Below are 25464 nucleotides of genomic sequence, written 5' to 3'. Positions count from 1 at the left end.
AAACTGTTTCAAAGAGATAGCACAGAGCACATTTTTGTCCTGAGAGCTAGTAAACAAAAGTAAATAGCCTGACACAAAATCAAGAGACAGATGGAAACTGGGTGAAGAGAAGGTCTTTGAGTCTGTTGCATTTGCCCAGCAGGAGAAAGCAGCATAAAAATTAGAATACAAATAGGGTTCATATTTGATACATAGCAATCACTGGAATTCTTTCACAGTGATGTCTTGACATAATAAACTTTTCTTAGCCTTTTGGTCCTTGGAAATCTCAAAAGTTTTTTTTTCCTTTGCCAGTTGAGGAAATACTGACATCTCCATTGCTAATAAATTCCTATTGTAGCTAGCATTAAAAGTAAAGGCTACAAGGTCTTTTCCCTTTTCTCTCGTGTTTTTGCACTTGCCTCCTCTCTAGCCGGTTACACATGTACAAAACTATGCCTTTTCCAACCTCATTCAGCAGTGAGTAGAAGCAAATAGGTTTATAAAGCTTCCCTATGCCAGGTCAATATTGCTTCCTAAAGCCATCTACTTTAAGCTTTTCAGAAGCATTGGAATATAACGCTCATCCTGATGAGCCTTCATAATGAGGATCTACTTCGCTATATATATATGGGGGGGGGGGTTGTATCTGTTGAGAAGGATGTTTTGAATGGATTTAGATAGGGAACTTTCTTGTGGAAGATGGAAATTGAATTTAGGACTTTCTGTATTCAAAGCAGGCCTTTAGATCTTGAGCTGTAGGCTTGATCCACTCAAGCAGAATTCTTCAATGGTACAAATTCATAAAAGGAAAGGATGAAGCATCATCCTACTTCCCTTAATTTGCAGATGGACAACTATCTAAGTGTCATCCACCTCTTCCTCTGGAGGGGTGATTAATATGGGCATGTTGCAGACTCACAACTGTGTCCTGATGGAATAAATATTCATACTTTCAGTCTGAAAAATATAGATAGTCCTCAATTTACAATCGTATTTACAACAGCACTGAAAAAGTGACTTATGATGGGTCCTTACACTTATGACCACTGCAGGCTGCTTATAAATTGTAATCAATTTTTCCAATGCATTTATCCTGGTAAGATAGTTTTCTTATAAGTATCTTATAAGGGATAGTGTGTCCTGGCTCATGGGGTTGCAAACAATCGGACACGACTTGGTGACTGAACAACAACACAAAAAACACAATATTGTCTAATCCCCCTTCATGCAAATGTATTAATTACTCCCATAATATTACCCTAAGATGAATCATTCTCTTTCAGCCAAATCTAACCCTTAGCTGATGTGGGAAAGGATGAAAAGGAAGTGCTGTGTGTATATGATTCCTGGAGCAAATTTAAGAATTAGGTAGAGAAGTTAGATCTGCCTATCAACAGCAACTGCACATAAGGTTCACACAACCATATTCATTTTCATGCAGACGGAAAAAGATACAATATAAGCCATGATTTTGTTTCTTTCAAATGCAGCTTCTCCTGTGGAGCAACCCAGCTTATGTACAGTATCAGCAGGATATGATTCTCTTTGCAAATTCATTTCCTCCCTCACTTTAATTTATGTAGTTTCTCTTTACGGGCAGATGGGCTGTCATCTTCCAGGTTATCTTTCACGTTGGTCTACAATTTATAACAGCAGTGTTTGTTCTTCAGAGGTTTATTATTCTTATGACTGTTATCTAATCCAATATCTGAGTAATAACAGCAGCCCAGGAGTTTGCAGTTCAATGTCTGGCTCCTATTATAATTTGCAATGACAGTGCTACCCTTTTCAGTCTACACTGGGTTAAAGGCAGATATTGTGCAGCCTGTCCCTCTCCAAAACAGGTAAGAGGATTTCAAATGATTGATTCAAAGCATTTCTATCCTACTCTTCGGCCAGTATGCCTTGATGTTACCATCAATTTACAATTCAATAATTTACCAATGTAACTTAGCTGTTTATGTCTGTGAATATACAACCTGTTTAAAAAAAAAGCAAATTTAAAGCAATTTTAGCTTTTTTTCTTTATAATTGGGTCTATTTTTTTTTCTTTATTTTTCTGGACGTAGTTAATAAAAGAATGGAGTGGAGAGGGGAGAAGGGTATCTCTGCATTTATAGTCTGAAGCAAACAAAACCACAAAAGGAAAAAGAGATAAGGAGGGACGAGGAAAAGGACCCAAATCAGAAGTGAATTATTAGGGTCCTACAGAACTTTTTATGTACAGCATAAAAGCGCCTGAAGGCAGGACAAGAAGCAACGGATGGAAACTCATCAAGCAGAGAAGCAACCTAGAACTAAGGAGAAACGTTTTGACAGTCAGAACAATTAACCAGTGTAACAACCTGCCTCCAGAAGTGGTGAATGCTCCAACACTGGAAGTTTCTAAGAAGAGACTGGACAGCCATTTGTCTGAAATGGTATAGGGTTTCCTGCCTGAGCAGGGGGTTGGACTAGATGACCTCCAAGGCCCCTTCCAACTTTACTATTATTATTATTGATATGGATCATCGCACGGTCAGCCAGATGTTCAGACTGGATTTGGCATTTTGTCTATCTATCGAGTCCTTACCCAGGACCTGGGATAGGCAGATGTGAATGTTTGATGGTATAATATTATTATTATTATTATTATTATTATTATTATTATTATTAGTGCAGAGTGAGCAATATAAATATAAAGCGAAGAGGGGGATTATTTACAGCACCAGCTGAAATCCACACATCTTAAAGGTGCCATGGTTGAGAAACATCAAATCCAATAGATTATGGAGAGGCAAAATCCATTGACGCTGATTCTCTGCAGAGCTGATGAGGACTCTGCTATTCCTTTTTCCTTCTGGAATGACTGTTAAAAGACACAATTCTGTTGGGAAAACAACAATAGCATCACAATCTGTTTGTCAAAGGCTGCCCTTCCCAACGCAAAACTGTCCAGATGTTTTGATATGCTTGCTCTTGGAATTTCTAAACAATGTGGTCCATTGTTTGAGCTGGATGTGATTTAAAATTGACCAGTACTTCCTCCTAGCCCTTTGTGGCTTTCCGGTGTCATGCTTTTTTTCTTGGATTAGGCTACTCTAGCAGAATGAATTGGGGAGAATGGTTGCTGCTTCAAAGAAGGGAATGGACTACTAGATTGAAGTAGTTAAACTACTTCCAGATGTTGCTCACCCCTGCCCTTATTATTTGGGGCAACTAGAAATGATCAGTTTCTGGTAGACTGAAGTGTTTAAAATTGTGAGAATAAAAATGAATTAATATGTGATGGTTTCCTGGTTCCAATTAGGAATCTATTAAAACAAGCTTAGGCTGTATTCTGTAACTGTTACTCAGATATGCATTTGCTGTCTTATATTCAGAAGTCATCCAGATGTATATTGGATATCTCCTCTTCATTCATCTGTACTTTCTACTATGCTATTGTGATTTTAAAAAAACCAACAATCTTCCATTAATTAAGTTCCTTCTCCCAGAATGTCTAAGATATGATTGTTCAGTTCCCTTCAGTTCTGTACATCAGAGATTTTGCTAGAAATATTTAGAAAGACGATCTAAACGAAGAATATTGTACAGGGAAGATTATCAGATTCCCCTGTATATTCCTATGGGAATTGGGATTTTGTTATCTGTCCCTCTTTGAGCTGGGATAGAAGTATGTACTTTTGAATGATAAACCTTGAGTTTAAAATTGGGTACGTTTCAGGTGGCTCTTAATGCCAATAATCTCAGTAGTCAACCTCTGTTTTCCTGGCTTTGACGCAGATGGAGCTGCTGAGCTGATTGGGGCATGTTTGAGCTATCAATTATGCCTTCCTGGTCAAGAAATCCTCATATCCTCTTCAGATAAAAAGGAATATTACATTTACTCGGTGAAGCATTTTCTGAACACTGTGAGAAAGCACCAGGAAGACAAACAGTGATATATTCAAGAATGGTAAGGACTCTGTTTCTCCATATTGGGAGGTATGACTGGGTGGAAAATGATGAAGCTATTAGAATCTGAAGCCTTAAATTTAGGAAGGAAGGAAGGAAGGAAGGAAGGAAGGAAGGAAGGAAGGAAGGAAGGAAGGAAGATTAAAAGTGCAATTTGACAACTGCATAAATTCAAATCCAGTGAGTTGTACTAACTTCTCTCGCTTCCCTATGAGGAATATTATGAAACTTCTAAAAAAACAAATCTCATTCAAAGAGAATGCTTTTAAGTTGTTCAACTCTAGACACCCTTGTGTTTACTAGAGTCCTTCTTTAAAGAAAGGCCATGTTAGGACAGTACAGTAAGTTGAATTAATTTGGCACAACTAGTATGCAAACTTTCAAGCTCTATAGAGATTCTTCTCTGATTGAATGTTTTGTAAACTGTAATGATGGAGAAGACCAGTGATTGCCCCCTTGTAACTTTGGAGGGATTGATCAAATATAAAAGAATGAAGCCTCTGCTAACTGCTTGGTGCTTTGATTCAAAGATCAAAGAAACAATAATACGAATGTATGTGTGTGTTTGTGTGTGTGTATGTATATTTGTAAGTGTGTACTTGGCTATAATGCTGTTTGATTCACACGAGAACAACAGAAGAAAGCAGAAGCTGAAATTCAACTTTCTTATTGTTAGTTAATTCTAAAAAAACCCCACACATATTTTGGTGATGTTCCATGTTCTTTCAGGATCCAGAACAAGTAGACTAGTCTAAAATGATACTTCAGCAATCATTCAGGTATGTATATTTACTTTTCCACTTTTGTCTTCTAATGTGCTCTTTTCAGAAGATTCTTTCAGGTATCACTTTGGACTTTTATAAGGATGTTTCACAATAACTTGAATCAGAGGTAAAGAGAGCAGCTGTTGACTGACTGACAGAGTTTTCTGTTGTCTTTTTTCATTTTGGAAAACTGGGCGAGAGAGCAGTCCGAATATCTGCAGAGTGTGTGTGGAATCAATATCCCTGTTAGGTCAATATCTTTATTCAACTCAACGGCACAAAATAAAATGCAAGATATTTTTTTTTTTACGTCCTTGATAAACATTTCCGGAAAGTTTTCATGCAGTTTTGTGCTTTGTGATTCGTTTCAAAAATAGATTGTCCTTCAGTCGATTCTGGAACTGTCCTTTCAAATATATTGTTGATGCTGGAGTTTGAGTGGACATTTTGCTAAAACCTTTCTCTTACAGGATACACCCAAAATTAAATTCTAAGAAGCAGTAAAAAGAAACTCAGAAAATGAAGATTCCACTCTTTCCTAAGCTAGCAACTGAATGCTCCCTGTGGCTCTGGTTAAAAGAGAGAAGAGAATCCCGGAAATTGGTTTTACTGGTTGTGTTTGTGGCTCTGCTAGTAGACAATATGCTTTTCACAGTGGTGGGTATGTAGTGTTTTGGTTAAATGAGTTGGCTTTTAATATCACTGTTACCGTATAGTGCAGTGATGGCGAACCTTTTAGAGACCGAGTGCCCAAACTGCAACCCAAAACCCACTTGTGCATCGTCGAGTGCCAAGTGGGCATGGCCCAGTGGGTGGGCGTGGCCCATTGGATGGGCGTGGCTGCAGTGGTAATGGCAGACTGGGTTTGGGCAGTTCAATCAATCAATTCCAACTTTGCAAGATCTTTTTTTTCCCCGCGAGAAGTTGAAATTAACTGATTGAACCTTTTTTTTTTTGCACATAGCGGCAGAGGTCTAAAGCGAAAAGGTTTTATAAAACCCAGCTGAAGGCCTAGGACTGTGGCAACAGTGCACGTGCCCACAGAGAGGGCTCTGAATGCCGCCTCTGGCACCCGTGCCATAGGTTCGCCACCACTGGTATAGTGTTTTCCCTCACTGCAAGAGCTTATTTTAACAGCCACTTCTTAGTAGTAGCCATTCAATTTACCCAGAATTCCCTGATACATCATTCGAGGGCATTCTGGGAAAAATAATATGGCAGCCAGTGGGAGTGATATTAGTTGCCGTATATGTTCATGTACAAGCAGATAACCTTATTAGTTACTGTATATACTTGTGTATAGGCAGACATGCCAAGCCACATTTTTCATGGTACAGTATATTGGTTAAAAAATCAAGAGTCTGCTTATCTGTGGATGGGCTTACATGGGAAATATGGGTAGTGTAGTTCAAAGAAGTGCCACCATATGTACTTGTGGATAAACCCATTTGTAAATAAGCCAAACCCAATTTTGGGGGTGCATTTTGGCATTTAAAATTTTCAACTTATCGGCATGTTTAGATAGTATTTGATGGCCATCCTCCCAAATCTAATCAGATTGCCCTGGAATATTGTGAGTGTGTGGATCAGGGGTGGCCAGCCTTGGCAATTTTAAGACTGGTGGACTTCAACTCCCAAAATTCCCCAGCCAGACACACACAAGTCTAAAAATTGTCAAGGTTGGATACCCCAGTGCATGCGTTTGTGTGCATAGATTAAAAAAAAGCAATTGGTAGGAGGCAGAAAGCAATACATTTAAGACAAAGATAAAAACCAAAAAAGCAAACATGTTTTTGCAGGACAAATATTTTTTCACTTTTTTCTTTCTTTTAGTGCCAATCATCCCTTCTTTTCTATATGCCACACACAAAAATATCAGCCACTCTGCAATTCGGGCCACAGCTCTTGTGCCTTTCTCAACCAATCCCTCTGTCTTGGGCTTCTTGGACTATGACAATATCACAATGACAGTCTCAAGCCACGATGCTCTAACCAGTGTCACTGGGAGCCAAGAAGGAACGGTTGCCCCTCATTTCCCCATGGATGCTTTGAACCACAGCTGTACAGATAGAACGGATTCTCTTTCAGAGGAAAATGTTCGCGTTGGGCTGCTCTTTGCCTCAAAAGCTTTGATGCAGCTCCTAGCAAATCCCTTTGTGGGACCCTTGACCAACAGGTAGGTCAGTTTTTAAACAAACCAATTGGGAAGACTTTCTGTACTGCAATATACTCAACTTGCAAACTTTCCAAACACCCAGTAAGAGCCAGTTTGGCCTAGGCTAGAAACTAGGAAGCTCCGAGTTCTAGTCTCGCCTTAGGCCAGTCATTCATTCTCAGGAAGGTGATAATGGCAAGTCAGTTCTGAAGTCTTACCAAGGCAGGACTTCTCGGGACCTTCCTGTTATCTTAGCAAAAACTAGGGAGGTTTCTGTCTGAGATGCTTTTTCAAATTATATTTCTGCCCTGGACCCGGATTTCTTTTATCTGACCATTATCTTGCAGCTTTTCTTCCTATTTCTCAAGATTACTTCTTAAGCCTATTACAGTTGCCATATTTGCAATAGGGCCTCTATGATGAGTCAGAAGTTAGGAGAGTCAAAAGACATGCGTAATGGCAACTAAAGGAAGCAACTGCCACCTGAGGCTTTAAAGCATCTCCAATGCCTCATTTGATCTGATGTTAGATCAACCTAAGGATTTCAGGAAATGAAAATCGTGTCCCCTACTATGATGGGTGTTCAGACACATAGTGGAAAATCTTCTGTTTCCTCCTTCCTCCCTGTTGTTCAAGAAATGTTGTGAAGTAGCTTGTGTTGGTGGACAGTAAACTCAAAATCATTTTTTTTGGTTCCTGTAGGATAGGATACCACATCCCCATGTTTCTTGGATTTGTTATTATGTTCGTCTCTACGCTCTGTAAGTTATGAACACCTACACAACATGTGTCTCTTCCAGTGTCGCCGGATCTGCTCTACATATGGGAGTAGAATACAACAGTGTTTTGTTTATCCCATCCAATGGAGATGTGAATAATACAGAAGCCTGTTTTTTTATTTTAGAAAGTGTGCAGAGAAGAGCAACAAAAATGATGAAGGGTCTGGAGGTTTAAATCGTACGATGAATAATTGAGGGAGCTAGATCTAGCTAACCTATCTAAAAGCAGAATTAGGAGGGACATGATAATGTCTTCCAGTACTTGGGGAGCTGTCACTGAGAAGCACCACAGGGCAGGACAAGAAATAATGAGTGGAAGCTTGTTAAGGATAGATCCAATTTAGAAGTAAGAATTTTCTGACAGTGAGAACAATTAATCAGTGGAACAGTTTGCCTCCTGGACTATTGGGTGCTCCATCACTAGAGGTTTTAAAGAATAGACTGGACAATCATTTGGGATAGTATAATGGTATAATGGTCTCCTGCCTTATGCAGGGGATTGGACTAGACTACAAGACCTTTGAAACCCCTTCCAGTCCCATGATTCTATGTTCCTGGAATAATATTGAATAGTTTTGGTTCTGGGGCAGGCAATCTAGCGTCCTGTAAATATTTTTGGTCTCCAAACCCATAATATCTTACGCCTTAGTTATATTGACTGGAGATGCTGGAAGATTAAAACATTAGAACAGCTCAGTTTGCTTCATCTTGATATTTGTCCAATATAATTCAATAAAATATTTAATCAGAATTTCAATGCCCTTTCTGTCTTTAAATGTTTATTATTTTACAAAGGATTGTTATTACTCAATTAGTCTATTGATGTGAATGGATAGCTATCAGTTTCTGCTTTACTTCTCATTTCCCAGTATAAAATCAGTGTTGGCTTAGGCTTCCATCAATTTATTTTCAGAAACTCTACCTGAAAATTCCAGCCTATACATTTCTTCTCATCTGCATTGCTGTATGTAATTTTCTCCCTATATAACACTTCTTGCAAGTAATCTTCCCCTAATGTAATACATTTTTATTCTTACTTCCTTTCATATAACTTTTTGCTTTTTTCCAAACATTGTAAAAAAACAAAATCTGAAAAATGCAGGTTTTCGCACACATAAAGGTATTGCAGTTCGTGAATTGCTTTGGCCTAAAACAGACCAATTCATGGAGTGCAATCATTTAGCAACGAGGCATGGAAGTTCTTGCCAAATGTCCTCCCCCCCCCCCCCAAAAACACGCACAATTCCAGTAATCCGATTCTACACCTTTTTCTTCCTTTAGTGTTTGCTTTTTCCAGGAGCTACACCTTGATGTTCATCGCTCGCGCCCTGCAAGGCTTTGGTTCTGCCTGCTCATCTGTTGCAGGTAAACATACTGGCAGGTATTACTGGCAATGCCGCAAATCTCACACAGCTGGGACAACATCCTGGATTGCCAGGAGGCACTTATTTATTTGTTAATTAAATAGATTTATGCGGCTGTCCAACTCATACATGGTGTCTCCGGACAGCATATTGCACTAAAAATCCACAATATAAAACCTCTAGAAGTCCCCACTCCTCGCTGCAAACATGATCATACAAGCCACACAATCAGCTACGAATCAGCCTGGAGTCCCCGGGTTGGCTGACTAAACCATGTCTTCAGGGCCTTCCAGAAAAGTAGCAAGGAGAGAACCAACCTTATTTCTGGGGGGGATGATGTTTCTAAAGGGAAGGAGCCACTACAGAGAAAGCCTTTTTTCTAGGCTCCATTAGGCCTGCAACAGTGCCTTCCCACTGTGATGAGTTAGGACAGTGGTTCTCAACCTGTGGGTTGGGACCCCATTTGGGGTCGAACGACCATTTCACGGGGGTCGCCAAACAATGCACTCCGCCATTTTTCCCCCCTTTTCCTTAGCTGTGCTACTCCCTTTTATTCTACTCTCTTGAATAGAGTCTAATTCTATTGGCTTTCAAAAGCCAATAGGAATTGTCCAGGCTGTCTCTGCCCTGCTGAGCCCGCCAAAAGTCCCATTCTGCAAACGGTGCTGCACCAGTTGAGTAGTCCTCGACTTACAACCGGTTGAGTAGTCCTCGACTTACAACCGGTTGAGTAGTCCTCGACTTATGACCGGTTGAGGGTCGCGGCATTAAAAAGGTTGAGAACCACTGGGTTAGGAGGTTGTAAGTGGGGAAAAGATAGTCCCTCTTTTCATCTTGAAAGTGAAAATCCTTGTTTAAGTTTGGTATCTCCAGCCATGGATAGGAAAGTTGCCAGGCTGGACTCCTGAATTATTGCTATTCACGTCACTTAGCTGGATGACCAAAGATCTCGTTCACTCTAATAAACAGCCTTCCTTATTCTCAAATAAGGGACCGACAAGGATATGCCTCCGGCAAGGTATAATTTCTACATTTACATCTTGGAGTAAAGGGAGTGATGCTGAAATTATAAATGGGAAAATCTATTGAGTTGAAAAGTTTGTGGTAATTAAAGAAAGAAATAAAAAAAAGAAAATCTTCAATATTGGGGCAGATTTGGGGGGAACATTAGGGGAGCATACTTTCTCCCTTATTGCAGATGAAATTACAGCTTGCACAACAGCTGGTGGGGAAGAGCAGAGGAAAAAAAGAATTCCATAAACCGTGTTTCATAGGTAGCTTCAGTCTTTCACGTCTGCACAGTGACAATAATGCTAACACTAACCTGTGGCTTTTTCCAGCAACTCAGAACTGATCGGCTTTGCTCTGTCTCTGCCTGCAGGTCTGGGGATGCTTGCAAGTGTGTATCCCGATGACTGTGAGAGGGGAAATGCAATGGGAATAGCATTGGGAGGTCTGGCTTTGGGAGTGCTTGGTGAGTAAATGTACACTTAATATTGTTTAGGGCGTCTAGGAACTGACGCAGAGCTCACTCTGGTGTATCTCCCCAGCTACTACCATTTAGGACTCTGTTCTTTATCCAGTTGGCTTTGTCTGTAGTTCTCTGGTAGCAAGTAAGACATTTCCCAATAGCTAAGCTGGAAAAATGTAGATTTGCTGTACATCCAAATAGGTGTCTGCATGTAAGCACGACCTACTATGGATTACTGTATTGCTCAGCATGCCTGGAAGAGAACAAGTGAAGAACATTGGAGTGTACTTCAGAGTAGATACTCCTAATAAGATCACCCAAACCATGAAGCTCACTCTAGTTCCCCCCCAAACACAAACAGGGATCTATATTGAGCGGCAAGGCTATAGGAAAATACTGGAAGCTGAGCACCTTAGTGATAATAGCAAAGGCATCATTTTCAACCTGCTGGGACAAGGCAACGATAAGCCATTCCTGTATTTGACCAAGAAAACTAAATTCCTGGACAATATATTGGATGATGCTCAACACGCTACTGTGGAGCAGCTGAAGTTCTTTTGGAGTATTAGTGGTGTTTATGATGCATATTGTTGGTGATACTTTTATCTATTTGTTTATTAAAGTCACTGACAAGGTGACTCTGGTAGGGCTATGTTGATATGCAGGAAGAGAAAATCCAAACCATCCGAAACCAGACTTGAGGTGGGAACATGGAATGTTAGAAGCATGAACATGGGGAAGTTCAACACACTCAAAGATAAAATGAATTGACCACACACTGACAGGTATCAATGAACTGAAATAGATCGGAGCTGGAAACATTTAGTCAGAAGACCAGACTGTTTACTACATAGCACAACAACAATGATAACAAAGAAGGAACGTTGTAGCTTCGATCGCCAGAAAGGATATACTGTAGAAAAGACAGTTCTTGGCTACAATGCAATCAATGGCCAAATACTATCAGGTAGACTTTGTGGACAACCCTTGCCTAAGTTATCCACTGATGCGGAAGACAAGGAAGTTGATGAGTTTTATGGTCAAGTTCAATCACATCCTACAAAGAAGGTGTTTTTTTACAGTATGATTCTATTGGAAAAAATAAAGGGGTTGGACTGCGTGGCCTAGAAAAGAGAAATGAAGCAGGAAAAAGAACCGTTTACCAAGCAAATAACCCCAAATGCAAAGTGCTCTATCTTCATAGATTTGTTTTTATTATGTGTATTTTCATATTAGCCCTGCTGATGTGTTTTCTTTGCAGTGGGAGCTCCATTTGGAAGTGTGATGTATGAGTTTGTTGGGAAATCATCTCCTTTTCTGATTCTGGCAATCTTGGCTCTCTTAGATGGAGGTAAGTCATCCTTTGAAGTGGTCGGGTCAGGGCCCACCTTGAATCATTAAGCTAAAAAGGACGGCTCCAGCTGCCAATTTTTCTGTGAAATAAACACTACCCAGCATAGTGGGGCTTATTTCTCAGAAAACATCCGAAGAAGAGGGCAGGGTCAAGGGAGAACTGAGCTACTGAAGCAGGGAACAGGAACAGAGGTAAGGTTCAGCATAATTAGTAGGAAAGATGGAAGGATATTTCCAAGCCCGAAATAATAATATTTCTGTTTTAGCTTTGCAGCTTTGTATCCTGCATCCAACGAAGATTTCACCTGAGGTAGGGCAAAAAGACCCATTCATGTTTCCTTTCGTGTATGTACTGAAATATTTTTTAACTCTACTTATTGATGCAAAGGATCTACACATCTATTTCCTTCTGTTTTTTTTCAATGCAAAATGAAATGATTGTTTAAAAAAAGAATAATCTAAACTATCAGAATAGGAGCTATAAAAGCAAGAGCAAAGCAAGCATTTTACTCTAATAAAGCAGAATCTTTTCTGCAACCCCCCCCAACTAATATCTTCCTCTTCTCTGTGTATTTTCCAGAGTATCAAAGGAACCTCCTTGTTGACCTTGTTGTGGGACCCCTATATTTTGATTGCAGCAGGTAAGTTTTTCTTACCGGGCATTAATAAATAATAATAATAATAATAATAATAATAATAATAATAATAGTAATAATAATAATAAAGTTGGAAGGGACCTTGGAGGTCATCGAGTCCAACCTCTTGCTCAGGCAGGAAACTCTATACCATTTCGGACAAATGGCTGTCCAGTCTCTTCTTAAAAACTTCCAGTGTTGGAGCATTCACCGCTTCAGGAGGCAGGTTGTTCCACTGGTTAATTGTTCTAACTGTCAGGAAGTTTCTCCTTAGTTCTAGGTTGCTTCTCTCCTTCGTTAGTTTCTATCCGTTGCTTCTTGTCCTGCCTTCAGGCGCTTTGGAAAATAGTTTGACTCCCTCTTCTTTGTGGCAGCCCCTGAGATATTGGAATACTGCTATCATGTCCTCCCTCGTCCTTCTCTTCATTAAACTACACATATCCAATTCCAGCAACCGTTCCTTATATGTTTTAGATTCCAGTCTCCTAATCATCTTTGTTGCTCTTCTCTGTACTCTTTCTAGAGTCTCAGCATCTTTTTTACATTGTGGTGACCAAAACTGGATGCAGTATTCCAAGTGTGGCCTTACCAAGGCCTTGTAAAGTGGTATTAACACTTCATGTGATCTTGATTCTATCCCTCTGTTAATGCAGCCCAGCACTGTGTTGGCTTTTTTGGCAGCTGCAGCACGCTGCTGGCTCATATTTAAGTGATTGTCCACTGTCCCTCTCACAGTTGCTACCTGTCTTCTAAACTTAGCTTCTGTAGAACTGTGGTGGGTTTAGAAAAGATTCTTCTGATCAGCACCACCATTGCTTATTGTTTCTGGTCCTGCCTGCTGGAACAACACAGCATAAATGCATGGTTGGCTGCCGTACAGTTGAAGATGGTTTTACACCTCTCCAAGCAAAACGCACCCTACTCTTTCTATTGTCCCATGCAGCAAATCAGAGAGTCTAAAGGGGGTATTTGTAGGAGAGGAGCAGGCAGAGCCAGGGGCAGAGTTAAGCAAGTTATCAGCCTAGAGTCGTTTTGTTCCCACAAATGGTCTCAATCCGTCCTGTCTTGAATTCTCCTGACTCTTATCTAGTACCAATTTAGTGCTGAATGTTAGTTGACTATATTTTTGTGTATAAGCTCGAGCAATACATCTTCTTCACTGCAACTTAACTTATGGTCCTGATTCTTTGCACCTAACCGTATTAGGTCATTGCGTATAGTGCAGATTTCCAAATTAATTGCTGTCCAACTTCTCATTCAAGCACATCCAATAAACGTTGAGCTCAGCCTGTGTAGAAGACTCCATTGTCAAACTAACAGAAGAATTTGAAGGAAGTCCTTCCTAAAATTCTCTCTGCCCGAAAGGCATTATTTCCTATTTTACATTTGCCCTCTTGGGCTAAGCAATGACTGCATTTCTTGGCTTTTTTCTGTAGGATACTCCTTTAGCTACTCAACAAGTGCTATCATGTCCACTTTCACTTGGGGTTTTGCAACTCCAAGAACATTCAGTTCCCTCCCATCCCTTGTCATTGGCCTCCAGTCTCCCAGTCATTCCAATACAGCCTTTCTTTCCAGCTATGTTTTACTTTCCCCACATCTTTCTTCAGATGTAATGCTCTCAACTGCACACTGTAATTGGGGTGGGAGTCTGGCCGATGCTCTGCCAACTGGAAGAAAACTCACAAAGGTTCTGCATCTTTTCTCTCCCTCCAGGTTCAATTTGCTTTGGAAACATGGGAGTTGCTATTTTGGAGGCTACCTTGCCCATATGGATGATACAAACCATGTGCTCCCCAGAATGGCAACTGGGTAATTTTTTTTAAAAAAAATAATTTTCATAGGAATTGGATGGTGATAAAAATATGTTTAGGTTAATTTAGCGTTTAAATTTTACACTAAATACACTATATATTTAAAATAAGTTCAAGAGGACTTCAAAACCATTTGTGTTCCTTGGGGTGGACTTGGTCTTTGAATGGCAAGCTGAAAGCCATACTTCAAAATTAGCAGATGGGTCAGGAGTCAAATTTGTTTTAATTTGGTTTATATTTAATTAAAATGAAAATAATGCTTATGAAAAAGATAATTTCCTCTTCTGTCCAATGAAAAGCATTCAGTGGGAACTGGAAAGGAACTCTGGGATTGGCATTGTATTGTATCTTTGATGCATCAGCTTTGAGCAAGTTGGAAGAACCGTGTCTTCCTTCCTATAGGAAACAGGCTCAAAATGGGAACTGTCCATGAAGGTTGGCCATTATCTTTATCTGGACAGGAAGTACTATAATAGATTTCCTGTTTGGACTGCAACTTTGCCCAAACCAAAGTAATCTTTCTAATGCTTGTATGAGTTTGTGTGTCTCTCAGTTTTATTCCTAGCCTCATAGCTGTCTGCCTTATCCTTCAGTCTCACCCTAGCAGCAGCACAGGTAGACTCATGTGTTCTGATGCACATGAATAGTGCAGTATTAACTAAAACAAGAGGGTCTTCCGTCATCTGTTAATGAAAGCTGATTCAGTCAAGAGAAAGAAAAAGAAAGAGTGAAATCTGGGACTATGGCCATTGAAGAGTTCCTTACTGATTAAAGAAAATGCTTCTTTAGAGGCAGAAGGATGGTGACTCAGCCTATGGCAATTATGTGCCACCATGGAGATGGAATAATGAGATGAAATAGCTGTCTTGTGCTGTAAAAGGCATTGACATTGAATTTATGGAGCAACAATGCTTTCTCTGTGACACTTTCTGCCACAACAATTGAATTGCTACCTTGGCTCAGCAGAGTGATTGAGGGCTGCTAATCAGTTTAAAAAGCCAGCCAGGAGGAACCCTCGATAAGGTGGAGGATCTGTGAGGATGACTTGCCATCTTCTTTTTGCCTTTCAGAAAAACAGCAGGGGAGATGTGGGTGAGGTTGTTGTCAAGAGGATGGCAAGAAAATAGGGGTAGTGATAGTGAAGGGATGCCCATTCTAAGCCTGGAGGCAACATCCATGCTGGGCAAAGTTCTCCATAGTCTTCCTAGATCTGCACTCCCCTGGTTTTGTAACACCATCCCATTATTTTTTGCATGTCCATTCTCCCTATTTTTATGTCCCTTGATATTTGCTTTGCTCCACTTGTGCATGGCATCTTTGTTTTATCCTTTGTTTTGGCAGAATCTATGTTGATTTTCTTATAATAATAACAACAACAGCAAAACAACAGCAATAACAGCAGCAACAATAATAATAATAATAATAAATTTGAAAGGGACCTTTGGAGGTCATCTAGTCCAACCCCCTGCTCAGGCAGGAAACCCTATACCATTTCAGACAAAATGAAAACAATAAATCTGGGGTCCCCAATTAATAAGTCTCTGAGCAGTTCCTTTGATTACTGCCAGAAGGAACATTCTCTGCAGTGCATTAATCATCTAAGGCAAACTGTCAAACTGCCCCAGTTCAGGTGACGTGGCAAGTTTGACACCCGTGATCTAAGGGTGGCTGAGAAAGCCGATATTTCAGGACCATGGATAGCCCCAGAGTGAAAACTTGCATCCCTAGTTTTTCTCTCTGGTGCTTCCCTCTTCCTAAATAAACTTTGGGGGAAAATGGAGCAATGCTTTGATTTTGAGCCAAATGGCGCATTCATTTGTTTGCGTGATTTATAAAACTGTCCATCTCACAGCAGTGACTCTGGATAGTGTACACAGATTAAGATCACCACCACTATTTATAACCCATGACACCCTGATTAAAACAACAACCTCTTAAACAACAGGCACATCACCTTCAGAAACTCCTGGCCCTTGTCCACCAATTGTCATTGTTTCCTGTACAGGGGTCCAAATCCTTGCTTGTTACCATGTTCAACTGAGTGATCGGAACCATGGTTTTTCTTAATTCTAATCTATAGAGTGAAGATGAAAAAAAAAGCGAGAGTGGAACTAGGATGAATTTCTTGGAGAAAGGAAAAACTAAACATGTATTAATTTTGCTTAACAATTGAAAGAGCAATGAATGGGATCTAGATTTCATGCCATTTAGGGCAGACTAATTGAAAAAAAAAAAACCTTCCACAAAGCGGTATCTCATATAGCTCAGACTGTTTTTTTCCAATGGGTGGGAAAGATATGAGTTGCGCTTCAGCACCATCTTAGCTATAAAAGAATCATATTTCATCTCATATTCAAGGATCTCCAATCCACAATTATAAATATCAAAACACTTTTGTTTGTTCCTTTACTGGAAAAAACCTTATAATTATATACAACAGATCTTCAATATGAAATGTAAATACATTGAAAAAGTATGCTATAAAATCAGGATGGCACGATTGGCTGACATTTACATACTGAGTACATTTTTTGTTTTTAATTTGCTCAACCTGCTGTTCCTTAGCAAAATGAAAAGAGCGTAAATTTCCCCAGAGGACCTGCAAAACAAGTAGAAAATCTAGGAAATTAAACACCAATGATTGAGTTTCTATAAGCCCATTGTGTCATTTTCAGGCAAACAGAGATGCTGGTGATAACATCTGTCATCTGCAGGAGAATAAATTAATGATAAGGAACTGCCTGTCAAATATTTAATTTTGGTTCAATTATAACTGAAAAGCAAATTACTCTTCAGTTGGTGCAACGTGTAAAGTAGAAATAAGGGAGGAAGGGATGGGCTTAATATAGGTCAATGCCTGCAAGGACCTGACCATGAAACTCGTTTTGAATACAATGGATGTTATGAAGCACTAGATAAATTTCGCAGTTCAGGCAGGAAGTAGCTATCTCTTAGCAACTGGGTGCTGCCTCTAAAGCAGGGCTTTTCAACCTTTTCACCAATTGTACCACTTTTAGGATATGGCAACATCCAAGTACCACCTAGCTAGCAAGGTGTCAAAAACTTGACCAAAAAAAAAAAGGAAAAAGTGATAAAGTACAGGTAGTCCTCAACTTACAACAGTTTGCTTAGTGACTGTTTGAAGTTACAATAGCACTGAAAAAAGTGCTCCCCAAGTCACAGGCGAGCAAGACACCTGCCTGCCCGCCTGACCTCTTCCTCCTGTCCGAGGTTTTCATTGTTGTGAGCATTTCTGTTGAGGATTGGCAGTGGGGGTGGGGTGGGGGGTGTTTGGTTTTTATTCCCCCCCCCGTCTGCTGGGTGGTTGCAGCAGGTTTTGGTCACTTCACATGACCCTGGGACACTGACCGTCATAAATATGAATCAGTTGCCAAGCATCTGAATGTAAATCACCCTGGAGATGCTGCAACATTCCAGCTGATCGGCGCTTCTTCTGGGCTCAGCAGAAGTGCCAGGATCAGCGCCAAGCTCCAGCTGGAGCCTGGCGCTGAGCCCTGACAGCCCTGCAGCTCCAGCCATTTCTCGCTCAGGCTTATGCAGTGCTGCCACCGTTTCAGCTCATTCCCCTCCCCTGCTACCACTTTTCTAGGATGGTCGCGTAGTACCTGCCAGCTGCCAATGTACCACAGGTGGTACCCGTACCACTGGTTGAAAAGCCCTGCTCTAAAGATTCATCATGCTTAGTATCTTTTGTTAGATCTTTGCTCCATACCTTGTCTATTTTCAATTGAACACCAAGTTTTTTTTATAGGACAATCTGCAATCACACTCTGGTTCCTTGTTTTTATTGAAGAATATGTCTGTTGTGTAAGACCGATTGATGTACATACACACAAACACCCACCTATACAATAGGATTCCAAGCAAAGGTTCAGGAGGGACTTTGGTCCTTTGAAATGCTTTGATGCCTTTTTTTCAAATGGGTCCTCTTTTGTTTTGCAGGGATAGCTTTTCTGCCTGCCAGTATCTCTTATCTAATTGGGACCAATCTCTTTGGGATACTGGCCAATAAAATGGGGCGGTAAGTAAAAAGGTTTTTGAATTTTGAAGTACTTGAACTATTGTTGCAGTTTTTGAAGGTGTTGTCATGGAGGAAGGAGTAATTTTGGGGAGTGTTTCCTTTGTGATGTAGATTAAATCAGGATCTAATCTAATCTAATCTAATCTAATCTAATCTAATCTAATCTAATCTAATCCTATCTATCTATCTATCTATCTATCTATCTATCTATCTATCTATCTATCTATCTATCTATCTATCTATCTCCATTCATCCCTAGCCAACTACCCAACCCCAATCTACTTATCTATCCATCCATCCCTTATTTATCTATCCTGCAATATTTAGCTTACCTAAAGATCTAATTACCTACCTACTTACCTACCTATTGGTTAGAATTCCACAGAGAATTATTGCAGGTATTTCAGGACACTTCCGATAGGGGAATCTATTGTTGATTTCTGCAAAGAAAGGTCACCCCCGTATTGATGGCTTTATTGAATTTGCAAGATGAAACATTCAAACAGCCTTTGGAACTTTTGATATTGTTTGTTCATTGCCTTTCTTGGCAGCTGGCTGTGTTCATTGATTGGGATGATGGTCATAGGAGTCAGCCTCCTCTGTGTGAGTATGACAACACATTGCATAACCAGAAATGAAGAAACCAGGCCAAAAGCCCTAATTCCAGCTTAATATCTGCCAACATTATTGCAGGTAGCACAGGAATTTCAAAGAAGATATGAAGGTGGCAGCCTGGATCCTAACAGAATTTTATGAGAAAAGACATATACTAGTAAACAATGGAAAAACATGGGAAAATTGAAAAGTGAAGGAAAAAAGACTCTTCCCAATCTTTCAACCATTTCTTGTGTGATTTTCCCATCCTATACGTTTTTTCTCTGGACCTTCATGGTTCTAGTCCAGTGAATTCCTTCAAAGTAACTAGAATCTGACCTGGTTAGGACATAAACCTAACTAAGGAACAATGGCTTATTTTGCTTAGTGTCTTATGCAAATCTACTCATTATAATTTAGAAACCATGATTTATTGTGTACTCTAGTTAGCTTTGTTAAACCATGGCTAAACAAATCATATCAAGGTGTGATATGCCAGGAGGCTGATAGAAAAAAATACACTTTGAAGGATTTCCCAAAAGGCTTTAAGGGCTGGAGCTGACCTCACCTTATCCTGTCTAAGGATTGAATGTTGCATCAATATTTCCGCTGCCTTTTCATCAAAAATAAGAGATACTGTCATGACTTCTTCTGAGTCTTAATCCAGCCTTTCTCTTGTATAACCCCTAGATTCCCCTGGCTCAGAATATCTACGGACTCATTGGACCTAACAGTGGACTTGGTTTGGCCCTTGGTAAGATTTTCAAAGACTTGGTAGCCTGCATCAAACCAATTCAGGACAATTATCTTCAGCTAATTTTACTAGGTACAGATCGAGCTGAATTGTTTTAGAAAAGGAAGTGAAACTTTCCTGCAGTCAAGCCCAGCTGAGGGATTTTATGGGCACATTAATTCTTGGCAGAAGATTTCACTATGGGGGTGGGAAGAGTAACTTTTTTGAGGTTGAAAACTGAAGAGAACACAATTTCAGATGGTTTATGATGGCTACTTCATTCCAGCCTCAGAGAATATTTTGGAAGCATCGTGGCTTGTTGTTCATGAAACATGAACGGGAGATGAAATGCTGTTTCTTATGACATCTTTTTGTTTTATTTTGGGGACAGGCATGGTGGATTCGTCAATGATGCCTATCATGGGGTACTTGGTGGATCTTCGCCACACGTCTGTTTATGGCAGCGTCTATGCCATTGCTGACGTGGCTTTCTGTCTGGGCTTTGCTATTGGTACGGACTAATATGCATCATGGTGATGTAAACTGCATTTTTGTTGCATCTATATGCTGGCAATTCCTAGGAGACTAATTGTTTATTTACAAAAATAAGGTTTTTCTAACATGTGCATGACAGAAAAAGAATGAAAGCAACAGCCAGATCTAGTTATGCTTCGAGGAGACTCATTCCAATCAACACAGAATGTTATCATGGATAACTTTTTAAAATGGATTTCAGTCAGTCTATGCATACATTAGGGAGGGAGTTTAATTTGTTAGAACTAAGTTTGTAAGTTTTGAATTGATAAGATGCAATTTACTGGAAGACAGAGGCATGTGAATTATTATGAATTATTTACTGTGTTGGTTACATCCTGCCATTCATACAGCAGCTGAAAGTCCTCTCTTTCCTTCAATTTCCCCACACAAAAGTAGGCTGGGCAGAGAGGGAGTGATTGGCCCAAAGTCAATCCCATGTTGATCCAATGACTGAATCTGATCTCCTCATGCTTAGTCCATTGTCTCTCCGCGAGAAGAACAGAAGTTTCTAAAGGAGATCTGCACTTCAGCACTTTTACAGCTCTCCCCAATTTGCTGATTCTTCTGGTCGGTGTATAGACTAGAGCAGGGGTCTTCAAACTTGGCCCTTTTATAACTTGTGGACTTCAACTCCCAGAATTCCTCAGCCAGCGTGTCTGGCTGAGGAATTCTGGGAGTTGAAGTCCACAAGTCATAAAATGGCCAAGTTTAAAGACCCCTGGCATAGAGGCTGCCTCTTGATCACAGCACTTACTCTTTTTAAGATTGGTGATTCTCTTCTCCGACAGGATCCTGAACCCTAAACCTACTTAGTTTTTTTTTTTTTATAAAAAAAATCCCTTTTTCTCACCTTTTAATTTTCCCTTTGCTGCCAAAAAAACAAGCCAATAAGCAACAACAACAGAGAAATGCATCTTCCTCTACCTCCTTTATTGAACAAACTAAGGCTAGCTCTCCCTAGTCAGAATAACATGAGTATTGTTTTTAACAGGTCCCTCCACAGGGGGCGCTCTAGTAAGAGCCATTGGCTTCCCTTGGCTCATGGTCATCATTGCAGGCATCAACCTCGCATATGCGCCTCTGTGTTGGTTTCTACGGAGCCCCCCAGCCAAAGAGGAGAAGATTGTGAGTTTGGCCCAAAATGGGAGTGGGTGGGTTCCTGGTGGTTGAATCCCAAGGGGAAATAAAAAAATATCCAAAGGATGGTTTGTGTATTTATCTATTTATTGTTGATAATAATTAACTATTTTTCTTAATAATTAAGGCATTTGTATCATTTGTAATTATTAAATAATTATCTAATCTCTTTAAGACTGATGCCAGGCCCAGCCCAAGAATGACCATAGAGCTGGGGTCCTCAACCTTGGCAACTTTAAGACTTGTGGACTTCAAATCCCAGAATTCCTCAGCCAGATATGCTGGCTGAGGAATTCTGGGAGATCAAGTCCACAAGTCTTAAACTGCCAAGGTTGAGCATCCCTGCCATAGAGCAATCCAGCCAAAGTTTAGTTCCTTATTTGCTCATATCATATAGAGAGAACTTCAGCCTCTACTACTCTCATCCCAACCGATATATCCCAGCAGATTCTAGAGAGTGGCTACCCTAAATCCTTTCCTCTTTCTCCAATCTAGATCCAGGCTGTGTTGTGTCTTATCTCTCCCACCCCCACCTCCTCAGAATGCGTTCCCTCCATCCTGAGAAACTGCCACCTTCACGCCATCTGCCCCCCTTTGCAAACATAATCCCTCACACTTGGTTTTGCTTCACTATTTGCAAGATATATCACAAATTACTTCACACCTTTGATAACAACTGTGGTTGTTATTTTCTCCCTCACATTTTGTTTCCTTCCTCAATTTTGAGCCTATTGATGACTGTGCTACTAAAGCATCTTGCCTTGAAGTTCAAGGGCTGAGGAAATAAGTGATCAGGGAGCGATTTAGATGCCATAACACAGGGGTCTTCAAACTTGGCCCTTTTATGACTTGTGGACTTCAACTCCCAGAATTCCTCAGCCAGTGTGCCTGGTTGAGGAATTCTGGAAGTTGAAGTCCACAAGTCATAAAAGGGCCAAGTTTGAAGACCCCTGACAGAACAGGTCCTTTGAAAAACAAATTCTAGATTGATATCACCGGGTATGACAATGATGCTCATGCTGGTCTTTTGCTTCCTGTCTCCCTGTCTCTGATCTTTCAGGCGATTCTAAACCAGGAGTGTACTGTGCAATCCAGACGTTCCATTACTCAAAAGACACTTCCAGAGTTTCCACTCACAGACAACAGCGATGAAGAAAATGAGACTGATTTCTAAAAAGAGGGATCCACCTCTCCCTTTCTTTTTCTCTCTCTTTCAAATCCTCTTCTATTAACTGTATCCTGTATTTTTTTTCCTGGCAAAGTCCATTGTTGTAGCTTGCGGAGTGACCAAATAAGAAGAATCTTTGAGACCTTTCTTTCAGAATTTTAGGGCTGTAAGCTCTCTGTTTATTTAGGGCAGGGGTCTTCAAACTTGGCCCTTTTATGACTTGTGGACTTCAACTCCCAGAATTCCTCAGCCAGCATGCCTGGTCGAGGAATTTTGGGAGTTGAAGTCCACAAGCCATAAAAGGGCCAAGTTTGAAGATCCCTGATTTATGGAGTTATTTCCAGTTCTGAGAGGGAGGCCTACTGTACTTTAGGCCTTTCTTCTCTCATCTCAAAACAATATTTGCCAGAAAAAAATTTTCTTAACACTCTTAGCTGCTTCACTGCTTTTAACAGGAGCTTGCAGACAGCTCTCCACGTGATTATTAGCACTATAGCAAAATATGCATTATAAAAAGAGAAAATTGCCCTCAAATGGAGCTCAGCTCTTAAATATCCTTGGAATTTTCTCAGCAACAGACTGAGCTATTTGTCCACTTCCCAATCAATGCCGCAACCTAACCCAGCTCCAAGCATTTATTGGCAGAGTGTCATAAGATTGTCATGATCTCTTAGTGACAACAAATGGCTCACAATGTCATTGTGCAAGATATTGGAAGTGCAAAGTCTGACAGTTTTGATTCTCTCTCCTTGAAGATGCCCATGTATAAATGATGCTGGAAGCAAACTTGAAGGTTAGAGGCAGCATTTCTCTCGTACTCAAACATCTCGTCTTGCACAGTTTTTGTGATATTTTGGGCAATCCTAATAAAGATATTTCTTAGTTATGTTTCCCCTCCCACCTTTTTAATTCTTTGTTAATTCCTTTTATATTCTATAAATGTGTGTTTAGGTCCTCTTGTGGATGAATTGATCAGTGCAGGCTCATCAAACCTATGGTATGTATCAGCTATTTAGTGAGCTAACTTTTAATAAGCTTATAATGTGAATGCTCACCCAAGCTGATGGAAAGCAAAGAAGGTATACTCTGAGGCACTCATTAATTTCTTTGGGCTGCTTGCATGTGCAGCAGAGAGGGAAAGAACCATTATATCACGGATGTCAAACTCACAATGTCACGTGATGTGTTGTGACGTATTGTGACTTTTTTTGCCATTGCCAGCAATGGGGTGGACACGGTTTTGCTATGATGCACCCGGCCCACGGGCCAGCAGTTTGACACCCCGGCATTATACTGTTTGTTCCTGAAATTAAAAAAAAAAATACTTGTAACACAACATGTTCAAACCTGTTGCCTTATGATTCCTTTGCCAATTTGGTTCGAGAAGTGAAGCACCAGTAGGGTTTCAAGGGATCTGAAAAAAGCAAAAGAGGATGTGGACAATTAGAAAAGAGGAGAAATTGGAGAAAAGGAGGATGCTCAAACGCTTTTAACTTTCTTGGCCTCTGCAACAAAAATTATGTGGAAAACTGTCCCTCTCAAAGACCTATAAGAAATTACTTTTTCCAGCACCAGAAAGACTGGGTTTTCAATTCCAAAAAAGGTGCTAGAGCAGCGGTTCTCAACCTATGGGTCGCGACCCCATTTGGGGTCGATCGACCATTTCACGGGGGTCGCCAAGTAAGGCTGTCCGCCATTTTTTTCCCCTTTTCCGGCGGGTGCCTTACCTCCCTTGGGCTGGGTCAGCTGGTGGCCCAGCCGGTGGTCGGCCTGCTCCATCTCTGCCGCTTGTCAGCTATGCCTCGGCCAGCGCAGGGGGCAGCACCACGCATGCGTGGCGCTCCCGGGCAGGGAAAGTCCTCGACTTACGACCAGTTGGGTAGTCCTCAACTTACAACCGGTTTAGTCCTTGACTTACAACCAGTTTAGTCCTCGACTTATGACCAGTTGGGGGTCGCAGCATTAAAAAGGTTGAGAACCACTGTGTTAGAGCATTACCCATAAAGAAGAATAAAGATTATTTGTGACACAGGGTTGAAATAAAGAGTCTTTGCACTAATGATGTTACCTAGTTTGGGTAATGAAACATTTATCAGAAAACCACTGAGCTCAGAGAGCATCCAGGACCCCTTGATTTAAGGACCCTTACAGTATTAACTTGCCTTAGCACTAATTAAGAAAGATTTGCCCCTCAGAGAAAAGTTGCTCATGCAGCTTGTTAGATACTCAAAAAGCTGGACAATATTTGACTTTGAGGCTATGCCTGCCGGATGGAGAACATGGATTCTTTTTGCCAAAGGTTTAGTAACTCTAAGCAGGAGCAGCAATTGCAAGGATTTCATCCAAGAAGCTTCTTCAGCTCCGACTGGATACTGTGGAATGGAAGGATTTGGATTAAATGACCACCTGTCTACAAGGAATAGAAATCCTTCCATTCCCCACCATCCAGTCAGAGCCGAAGAAGCTTCTTGGGGGAGAAGTGAAACGTCTTCCAAGAAAATCAAGAAAGTCCAGCTGCCTCCTGAAAAAGCATCTTTGGGATCTAGGTAGCTTTCTTCTCTGCCCAGTTATGGAAAACTTTGGAGCCCTCTTTTGCATCTTCCCAGGAACAAGCGCTACCTGCACATCCACACTTGCTCCTAACCAGGGCATGAAGGCGCCCCGGTTTGCTTTTTCCTTCCGTCTCTCTGAAAGCTGCCTCTGTCTCCTTCCCAGCCGGTCTCAGCCATTGCTTTAAAAATCTTTTCAACTTCCAGCTGGTGTTTCCCTCTTATCCTGGCACAACACTGACTCCAAGTTAAGAGAAAGAAGCGCCTTTAATTTAATTTGAGATGCCCTAAATAGGATATTTTTGGTCAGCGCAGAGAAGTCCCCAGGTGGGACTGAGTTTGCTTGCAAGAAAACTAAAAAGAAGCGAGCAGCAGAAACTTTCCTTGAACCCGTCAGCGCACCGCGGCTAGCACGTCTTCAAAAAAATCTAGGGTGGAGCATGCGCAGTCG

General features: G+C 40.7%; 1 protein-coding gene and 1 long non-coding RNA gene across 3 annotated transcripts; one reads left to right on the top strand and one right to left on the bottom strand.

Annotated features, from left to right (window-relative positions):
- The first annotated feature begins 1721 nt into the window (after positions 1 to 1721).
- Positions 1722 to 22663, top strand: SLC18A1 (solute carrier family 18 member A1). 2 transcript variants are annotated; one of them, XM_039356435.1, is made up of 18 exons: positions 1722 to 1826; positions 3748 to 3919; positions 4648 to 4697; positions 5153 to 5343; positions 6516 to 6858; positions 7540 to 7598; positions 8898 to 8981; positions 10362 to 10454; positions 11713 to 11802; positions 12071 to 12114; positions 12385 to 12445; positions 14156 to 14251; positions 18217 to 18295; positions 18847 to 18898; positions 19580 to 19643; positions 20014 to 20133; positions 21151 to 21284; positions 22357 to 22663. In XM_039356435.1, exons 4-18 carry the CDS (start codon positions 5202 to 5204, stop codon positions 22468 to 22470), a joined length of 1575 nt encoding a protein of 524 aa, XP_039212369.1. In that variant the 5' UTR covers positions 1722 to 1826; positions 3748 to 3919; positions 4648 to 4697; positions 5153 to 5201; the 3' UTR covers positions 22471 to 22663. The 2 variants fall into 2 exon arrangements, with proteins under 2 accessions (XP_039212369.1, XP_039212370.1); XM_039356436.1 differs by lacking the exons at positions 1722 to 1826; positions 3748 to 3919; positions 4648 to 4697 and having other exon boundaries at positions 5210 to 5339.
- LOC120313932 lies at positions 11868 to 25431 on the bottom strand. Its single transcript, XR_005558295.1, has 4 exons — positions 25084 to 25431; positions 23812 to 23878; positions 16208 to 16327; positions 11868 to 12109 (listed from the first exon to the last, which is right to left on the bottom strand). It is a non-coding gene; the product is annotated as an uncharacterized LOC120313932 (long non-coding RNA).
- Positions 25432 to 25464: the final 33 nt, after the last annotated feature.

Source organism: Crotalus tigris, unplaced genomic scaffold (genome assembly GCF_016545835.1).
Source record: "Crotalus tigris isolate CLP2741 ecotype Arizona unplaced genomic scaffold, ASM1654583v1 scf7180000018825.4774228, whole genome shotgun sequence".
Lineage (NCBI taxonomy): Eukaryota > Metazoa > Chordata > Lepidosauria > Squamata > Viperidae > Crotalus > Crotalus tigris.
This window is presented reverse-complemented; position numbering and strand designations above follow the sequence as displayed.